Here is an 8,621-nt window from a genome sequence, read left to right as displayed (position 1 = left end):
ACACACACACACACACACACACACACACACACACACACACACACACACACACACACAGCAAGAATATCAGTGGGCTACATTGTGTCCATTAGTCGACTGAAGTGCTTACTTTATGCTGTCATTTATAGGCTACTTATCCCCTATTGTGTAACAGATTCTACATGAATTCTAATGAATACAAGCATTAGACAATAAGGACAAAAACCAGATGGAGAACTTCCTCTTCAAAACAGCCCTCAAACATTTTTCAGGTGAGTCTACAGTACTGCAGGAGAGAGCAAGGTTTTCAGATTACAGCATGTATTGTTGCTAACCTGCTAGTGTCAGTGTGTACCACTAGGAAGAGGGGTCCCTTTGACATTTGTCCAAACAGCACAAGTAGTTGAGGTATCACCGTCTGTTCTTGAAACATAATTAAATTATTGGTCAGTTTTTCCACTTCGATCTCACGCTGTGCTTTCGCTTTGCCTCCTAATTATCAATTTTCTCTGTTTGACCCAAAACATCTTTGCCTGCAGAAGACAGGAGTTCTGGCAAATACAATACCACACAGGCACTTATATTGAATTTCTGACCTGGCTTCCTGACTGTGTATTGGAAACTTTCAACAAGGAGAGGCTGTCCTTTTACTATTTTTGGAATTCCTTTTCTCACAATTTGCAGAGACTACAGAAATTGAAGGCTATTGATTTGAACACACCGGCAATTTCTGCATCATCTTTGGTTTCCTGGCTACTAAGGGAAAGGTCTTGTGAATGTGTTCCCATTTGTGTGAGACACTGTGGGACTGAGTTGAAGCTGGAGATGTGGAGCTTTAACTTTTAGGTGCTTGAAGGAAATTCATAACTTTCCTTGCTTTCAGTGCTGTTCTCACTTCTCTTTCTTTTGTTACTTCAAGTAAGTATTGGGTCATTGACACTCCTGGGATCTTGTATCTAGAGCAACCCCAATCTTCCTATTTTCTGTTCTGCCTATTTTCTGACTAATCTCTTTATCTTCACTCATCTAATTGGAAATGAACTTTGGGTCTTGATCTCTGTATCCAGTAACAGTGTCCTCAGCAAACACTCTCCTCTGCTCCCTTACTATCATATTATCTGCATAGACAACCCTTTCAAATTATTAATGAGTAAATCAAATGCCTGATTTCAATTATCAAAGGACCTGGAGCGGCTGATAAATTAGAACCACATCTTTTTTCTTTTCTTTAGTAAGCTCCTATATCGAGCCTGATCTGGTTAACTTATGGTCATTAATATTTTAGATGTTTAAAAGGAAATAGGCCAAAATGTTTTGTGCTGTTTCTTTGTCTTAAAATATGAATGGGAGCCACTGCTTTTCTGGTGGCTGGGCCGCTGTCTGACTTGGTTGTTTTGGTGCTGTGAAAGTCTTTAGTATAACTAATTCAATTATGCGAAATGGCTTGTATTACCCAGCAGTCTGGGGCTTGAAAGTGAAACGGTAAGAAGAAAAGGAAGGGCTGATTCAGATCTGCTCTGTAGTGTATTCTACAGTGCATCCGGAAAGTATTCACAGCGCTTCACTTTTTACACATTTTGTTATGTTACAGCCTTATTCCAAAATGGATTAAATTAATTTTTTTCTCAAAATTCTACACACAATACCCCATAATGACAAAGTGAAAAAAGTTTGAAAGTTTAAAATTTTTGCAAATCTATTAAAAATAAAGAACAAAAATATAACACGTACATAAGTATTCACAGCCTTTGCTCAATACTTTGTTGAAGCACCTTTGGCAGCAATTACAGCCTCAAGTCTTTTTGAGTATGATGCTATAAGCTTGGCACACCTATTCTTGGGCAGTTTCTCCCGTTCTTCTTTGCAGGACCTCTCAAGCTCCATCAGGTTGGATGGGGAGCGTCGGTGCACAGCCATTTTCAGATCTCTCCAGAGATGTTCAAATCGGGTTCAAGTCTGGGCTCTGGCTGGGCCTCTCAAAGACATTCACAGAGTTGTCCCGAAGCCACTCCTTTGTTATCTTGGCTGTGTGCTTAGGGTCGTTGTCCTGTTGGAAGATGAACCTTCTTCCCAGTCTGAGGTCCAGAGCGCTCTGGAGAAGGTTTTCATCAAGGATGTCTCTGTACATTGCTGCATTCATCTTTCCCTCCATCCTGACTAGTCTCCCAGTTCCTGCTGCTGAAAAACATCCCCACAGCATGATGCTGCCATCACCATGCTTCACTGTAGAGATGGTATTGGCCAGGCGATGAGCGGTGCCTGGTTTCCTCCAGACATAACGCTTGGCATTCAGGCCAAAGAGTTCGATCTTTGGTTCATCAGACCAGAGAATTTAGTTTCTCATGGTCTGACAGTCCTTCAGGTGCCTTTTGGTAAACTCCAGGTGGGCTGTCATGTGCCTTTTACTGAGGAGTGGCTTCCGTCTGGCCACTCTACCATACAGGCCTGCTTGGTGGAGTGCTGCAGAGATGGTTGTCCTTCTGGAAGGTTCTCCTCTCTTCACAGTAGCAACGTTGGAGCTCTGTCAGAGTGACCATCGGGTTCTTGGTCACCTCCCTGACTAAGGCCCTTCTCCCCTGATCGCTCAGTTTGGCCGGGCGGCCAACTCTAGGAAGAGTCCTGGTGGTTCCAAACTTCTTCCATTTACAGATGATGAGGCCACTGTGCTCATTGGGACCTTCAATGCTGCAGACATTTTTCTGTACCCTCCCCCAGATCTGTGCCTTGATACAATCCTGTCTCAGAGGTCTACAGACAATTCTTTGGACTTCATGTCTTGGTTTGTGCTCTGACATGCACTGTCAACTGTGGGACCTTATATAGACGGTGTGTGTCTTTCCAAATCATGTCCAATCAACTGAATTTACCACAGGTGGACTCCAATCAAGTTGTAGAAACATCTCAAAGATGATCAGTGGAAGCAGGATGCACCTGAGCTCAATTTTGAGTGTAATGGCAAAGGCTGTGAATACTTATGTACATGTGATTTTTTAATTTTTTTTTTCGTTTTTGATTTTTAATAGATTTGCAAAAATTAAAAAAAAAAAAGTATTTCACGTTGTCATTATGGGGTATTGTGTGTAGAATTTTTTGGAAAAAATTTATTTAATCAATTTTGGAATAAGGCTGTAACATAACAAAATATGGAAAAAGTGAAGCGCTGTCAATACATTCCAGATGCACTGTATATCTGGCCAAACTGCATCTACAACAAGGCAACAGTTAACAGTTTTGGTGTGTAATCCCTCCAGGCTATAAAAATATGCCACTTTAATTTGACCTACAATGTGTGTCCCTCAATTAGTGTAATGAAAAGAATTTAGTAATCTGGCATGGATGATCGACAATATGCAGCTTTACAAAAACATTATTTCTTTTTATTTGGTAGAGAGATCTTGGCCCTTTAAAATAATAAATGTCCTGATGCTGACAACAGAGCCAGAAGTTGAGGTCATCACAGCAGTGTTTAATGGTTTAATGATCTGGTTGTAACATGATGTTAGTTGGGACTCCCTGATTGCAGCAGTCACACGATCAAATAAAACCTTAACAAGTAAGAATTTTCACCAGTGAAGTTTTGCAACCTGAATTTAGGTCTGTTAAAAAATCCCTAATTGAAAGGTTTAGATTTAACAGTTTTTATTTGTACGGTATATGTGGATAGAGCAAGGATTTAATCTCCAAGGCAATCTCTTATGCTTTGAAATTCAATCAATACTGTCACTAAGGTCATTATAAGACCAAAAGAGAAAGCAAAAGAGAAAGCAGTTTGGAAAAACTGACTGGAAATATTAAAATATACAGTATGTGTGTTTTGGTATATCTGGAGCATAAAGGAGGGGGAGTGGTAGATAATAAGCACCTCGCAACTTTGTACATAATAACATTAAAATCGTTTTCACTTTGTTTTTCCTATCCAGACAGAGTAAAACATGTTTTAAGTACTTGACTTTGAAAGTGACCCTTACTAGTGCAAATTTGAAATCATTACTGTTTCTTGATTTTTGGCAATCTTCCTTGAACTTATCTTCCTGAAACTGAAACACTCAACACCAACTGCATGCTGCTGTTGAAACCAAACAGACATAAAGGGGAACTTGAGGTTTCAGTTTCTCCTATGCAAATACAGTGCAAAGAGATCCGTTTGTTATGATGTACTGCTGCCCCCTGCTGGATGAAAGGAATTATTAACCAAACCGTGTTTGCTAACACAACAGACAATAGAGATGCAGAGGTACAGTATGTTCTTCTTTCAGCCTCATCTCGGTATTCATGACCAGCAGGGGAGAAGCACAACATGAACACCTGTACAAACAAATACATTTCATAGCAACAGCCCTTCAATTAATACAGCTATTATTGTTTATTCTGTGGAGGGAAGTGGAACTGCATGGCCAATTCTGTACATGCAATGTTTTTGTACTGGTTTGCATTATATTTCAGGAAATTCACCTCATTCTGTCCTCAATGTGGGCTTTGGCAGAGAAACAGAATAATATGACTTTACAAAAAATGAAAGTATAACAAAACAATGCCTAAAATTTAACACAGGTGAACATTTCTGACATGTTCTCTGCAAAAAAAGGGACCACCTGTCTCACAAATATACACAAATGTGAATACTGCAATGGATATCATTATGCAGGTGATCATGTTAATGTGTCTAATTTTTTTGATATAATGAAGAAACAGATTTGAGCGTAAGATAAAACCTTCAGCATAGCACTACACTGAGAGTCCATTAAGTAAACCATTTAAAGCAGTTTATTATTTTTTTTATATGTATCTATATACATGAACATTTACAATGCACTAGATGGTAGAGGTACAATCAATAATAACACTGTAGGTGTGAGCAATAGGAAACAGGTAGAAAATCCAAAAACATGCACCTCAGGTCAGGTTACCTGGCGCCGCGCTAGTGGCAGCCTGCTGCAGCATCTCCCCCCTGAGAGCCCTCCTGCTGTAGTGAAGAAATTTCCCCTCGGGGATTAATAAAGTGTATAAAATCAAAAAAAAAAATCAAAAGCTGAACAGTACTTGATAAACAGAAATGGGTTTTAGAAATGATGCAAAGTGACGTGTGAAGGATGTTGTGTAGTAAAGCTGCAGGCTGAATGGAACAGGTATGACTTTAGGAAGGTAATTTTATAGAAACTGATTTATATCTGATGATGCTGGAAGAGTAGAGAGGAATGAAATTCCAGTGTCCTTCTTTCTGCTGAGGACGTGAGCTGCTCATATCACTCCAACACTGAAAAGATATACTGCAGGTAGTTTGACATTTGACATGCTCATTTTTCAACAGTTTCTGTTCAGTCGAAATGAATAAAGAATTAATTTGTCTGGCAGTGTATATACAGCAGGAAAAAGGCATTAATAAAAATGGCACAATACTATATCCTCATGTTACTGGACAGTAACTAAACTGTTCAAAATACGAGAAGGTTAAAGTATATAGGAGTAGATACAAAGCAACGTCTCTCCGTACAGTACTGTGATATCAAAAAGAATGAGTACAATTTCATTGCAGGCACATTCATCATTCATCAATTGCAAATTGCACTGCATTCAACTGGAAGAAAACAATTGGCATTTCAGAACAAATGTGACAAATTTCTAAAAAGATTCAAAACCTTACAAATTAAACTACAAAGTATCTTTAAAAGTGTTCATCATTAAAGAAATACATTTGAGTGGTTGGCATGCTGAGGGTCATTCTATAGCGTTGTAGATTTAATACAAGAGTAATGCTGCGTAAAACTCCACAAGAAACATCATGTACACACACTGTGATGATTAAAATGAACCCTTACTCAGAACATCTTTTTAACTGCATTTTTATACAAATAAATCGTAAAATTCACTTCAATATCTGCAGTGTATACTTCACAATATATATCCAGAATACCAAGTATCTCTCTAAAACTAGGGCACATTTTTTCCCTTTTACAAGATATGAATACAACCATTGAGCAAAGTTTGTTTTTAATATTTCTGTAAAGTTATGTCGACAGTCTCTCATGCATACCTGAAAAGGAGGTGAAGTTCTTTTGCAGAACAAAAACAGTGGTTTAATAATCCAGTGGAATCTTTGGACATTAAAGTTGGAAAAGTTGACTTTTGTGAGGTGGCGTTCGTAAAAAGGTGAAACAGAGAGAAGGAAATGTTCTCTGACAGGTTCTCAGATGAAGCATAAAATGTATTCAAGCTGTTCCTTGAAAAATGAAGGCTCCTGTGAACTCCGTCAGATCACCGCATTCAGAAACAGAGAGTTTTTAATGTGTTGGATAGATCAGTCTCCAAATCGAGGTTTCCATTTCTTCTCCACATAGTAGCCTTCTTCTGACTCTCCACACTTTCACATCTTTGCCACAGGGTGGCAGCAGTGGCTAAAATCCCCCTGGTGATTAAATTGTCACTTACTATTCCACAACAGGCCAACGAGATCAATCCTTGCGGGTGCTCTAAGTTCAGATGCAGCAGGTAGCTATGTTGTGCTCCAGAGGACTTCTAGCAGTCACAGTCAGCGAGGGTTATTCATCTAACTGAGGAGGTGCTATAACACAGTGGCTTCCTCCATGGCATTGACCCATCTGAAAGACAAAGTAACAGAACATTAGGCCTTTTACCAAATTTTGATTTTGGTTTGGCTTAGGCTGAATTACATATTTTTAACAGAACAGTAGGAGTAGGAGTTGGAAAAGTGTAGGCAGTGAGTGTCTGACAAAAAATAAATAAATAAATAAATACTACCACTGACTGCATCATAGGAAATGAGGTATCCAGTGTTTTTGGAAGTTTAATGATAACATGGATCAAAGGTCAGGATATCTCCACCTCTGCTTTCCCCGAACTATTTGGAAATGTGATGCTAAATTGTTGCAGCGCCACATTAAACCTGCTGCATTACATTAAAAACATCAGCTCAGTATCTCCAGAACAGTTTTGCTCAGCGCTTCATTTAGTTAAATATTAAACAGGATCTTAAATCCCAAGGGTTTTCTTTGTCTTTTTTCAAAATTTTACAACTTAATGTTTTGTGTTTTATCCACTTCTTTTTGTGGTTTACTCTATACATTTGTCTTATTTGTTATTACTTCTATAAATCCTTCTCCTTCTGCTTTAAAGTACTTTATAACTTCTCTTTTGAAAAATGCTCCATACATGATGTTCTATATACAATAGCTTGACAGGTACTGTATTTTTCATCCTGATACTGGTATCAATGTAAACTGTGACAGTATAAAAAAAATATGACAATGAACAATCGGCAAGTGAACAAACAATCTTGTTTAAAAAAACAGAAATGTTATTGGCGGATTTATCGATCCAACTTTTCTGCAAATAAAGTTAATTTTGAATAATAACATGCTCTGTTTTGAACTTATTTACAAGAAAAAGGCTAGATAATGAGGTTGACAGTAAGCAACAAGGTGATCTAAATAAACTGCCTTGTCTATTATGATAATTGGTGCCTTTTCTAAAGCTATGGTTCAGTTGGATGAGACAAAATATAACCTTTAATAAACAGAGTCTGCCAACTTGATTGGTTACCAGAAGAATAAGAATGCCACAAATGGCCTCATATTATTCAAACTAGTGCAAAGCCTGAGCTTGTTGTCATGGTTCATAGAGTAACACAATCTTCTCTTAGCATTAAAGAACAATTATATGGAGTAAAAAAAAAAAAAAAGACTAAAGACTCATTAACGCTTATGTGATTAGGGTAGTAATCTTCCAGGAGATGTACATGTTGGAGTGCACTCCAGAGGCACAGTGCTGCACTGTACATGCAGGACACTTGAGCACCCCTGCGTGCTGTCACACATACAAGAAATGTAAGCTGAGGTGTGACTTACATCTCCCTGGTGGTCTAGTGGTTAGGATTCGGCGCTCTCACCGCCGCGGCCCGGGTTCGATTCCCGGTCAGGGAACGAGCTTTTGAGAGACACTCCCCTTCAATATATAAATTAGACCCATATCTCTGATAAATCCACTGTGAATTCTGGTGCTGACCTGCTTGCAGTAAGTTGGTCTTCGGCTCTGAAGGTGTAGTAGAGTCTCTTCTTGTGGTACAAATGGAAAACATTACTACTTTCTTCTCTCTCGGGCCTCTCAGTCAGCTTCACGGTGAACCCCTGCAGAGGGAGACTTTCTGAGGCCACTTTATCCTGAAGAAACATAAAACATGGCACAAGTTAAAAATGCCAGCCTTGCTGTCAGCAACAACAAGTAAATAAATATTTCATGAAGAACACAACAGTCGGATGTGCACTTATCAAAAGAAAGAGAGAGAGCACAGAGAATCCCTTAATTAGTTGTTAAGTGTTCTGTCAGCGAGGTTGAAAGGTGGGTTAAGTAGTTGTCATGCACAGGCTTTGATGAGAGTGAGTGAGTGTTTTTTGGGGCTGGTGTGGGAGACTCTGTGCCCCCTCACCTCACTGGATGTGAAGGTGTAGAGCACCTTGTCTTTGAGGAGGAACCACAGCCGTTTCCACTTCCTTTTGCTTTTCTTTCGGCGCTGCAGACTCCCGCTCATCATGGAGCCCTCCACACCGAGTGACACCTAATGAATTTCATAATACATTAGACACACAGGCAGGAATGCAGATGGACATATACAGGAAGCAGACAGCACA

The 8,621-nt window shown here is 39.1% G+C and overlaps 1 protein-coding gene and 1 non-coding gene across 3 annotated transcripts in view; one reads left to right on the top strand and one right to left on the bottom strand.

Annotated features, from left to right (window-relative positions):
- Positions 1–5,009: 5,009 nt before the first annotated feature.
- The window catches only part of fgd5a (FYVE, RhoGEF and PH domain containing 5a), a 37,059-nt gene continuing 33,447 nt past the window's right edge, over positions 5,010–8,621 (bottom strand). Inside the window, exons 19-21 of one of the 2 annotated variants that reach the window (XM_069712947.1) lie at positions 8,420–8,548; positions 7,999–8,153; positions 5,010–6,575 (exon numbers count right to left, since the gene is read on the bottom strand). In XM_069712947.1, the coding sequence (XP_069569048.1) occupies positions 6,539–6,575; positions 7,999–8,153; positions 8,420–8,548 (321 nt within the window). In that variant the 3' untranslated portion in view covers positions 5,010–6,538. The remainder of the gene's footprint in view (positions 6,576–7,998; positions 8,154–8,419; positions 8,549–8,621) is intronic. The other variant, XM_069712955.1, reaches the window with a different exon arrangement.
- Positions 7,845–7,916, top strand: trnae-cuc (transfer RNA glutamic acid (anticodon CUC)). The gene has a single exon. It is a non-coding gene; the product is annotated as a tRNA-Glu (tRNA).

This window comes from Brachyistius frenatus, unplaced genomic scaffold, assembly GCF_029030835.1.
Source record: "Brachyistius frenatus isolate BFR_SWC_R1_liver_20210118 unplaced genomic scaffold, ASM2903083v1 Contig_4, whole genome shotgun sequence".
Lineage (NCBI taxonomy): Eukaryota > Metazoa > Chordata > Actinopteri > Embiotocidae > Brachyistius > Brachyistius frenatus.
Note: the sequence above shows the minus strand (reverse complement) of the source record. Positions and strands in the feature narration are given on the sequence as shown.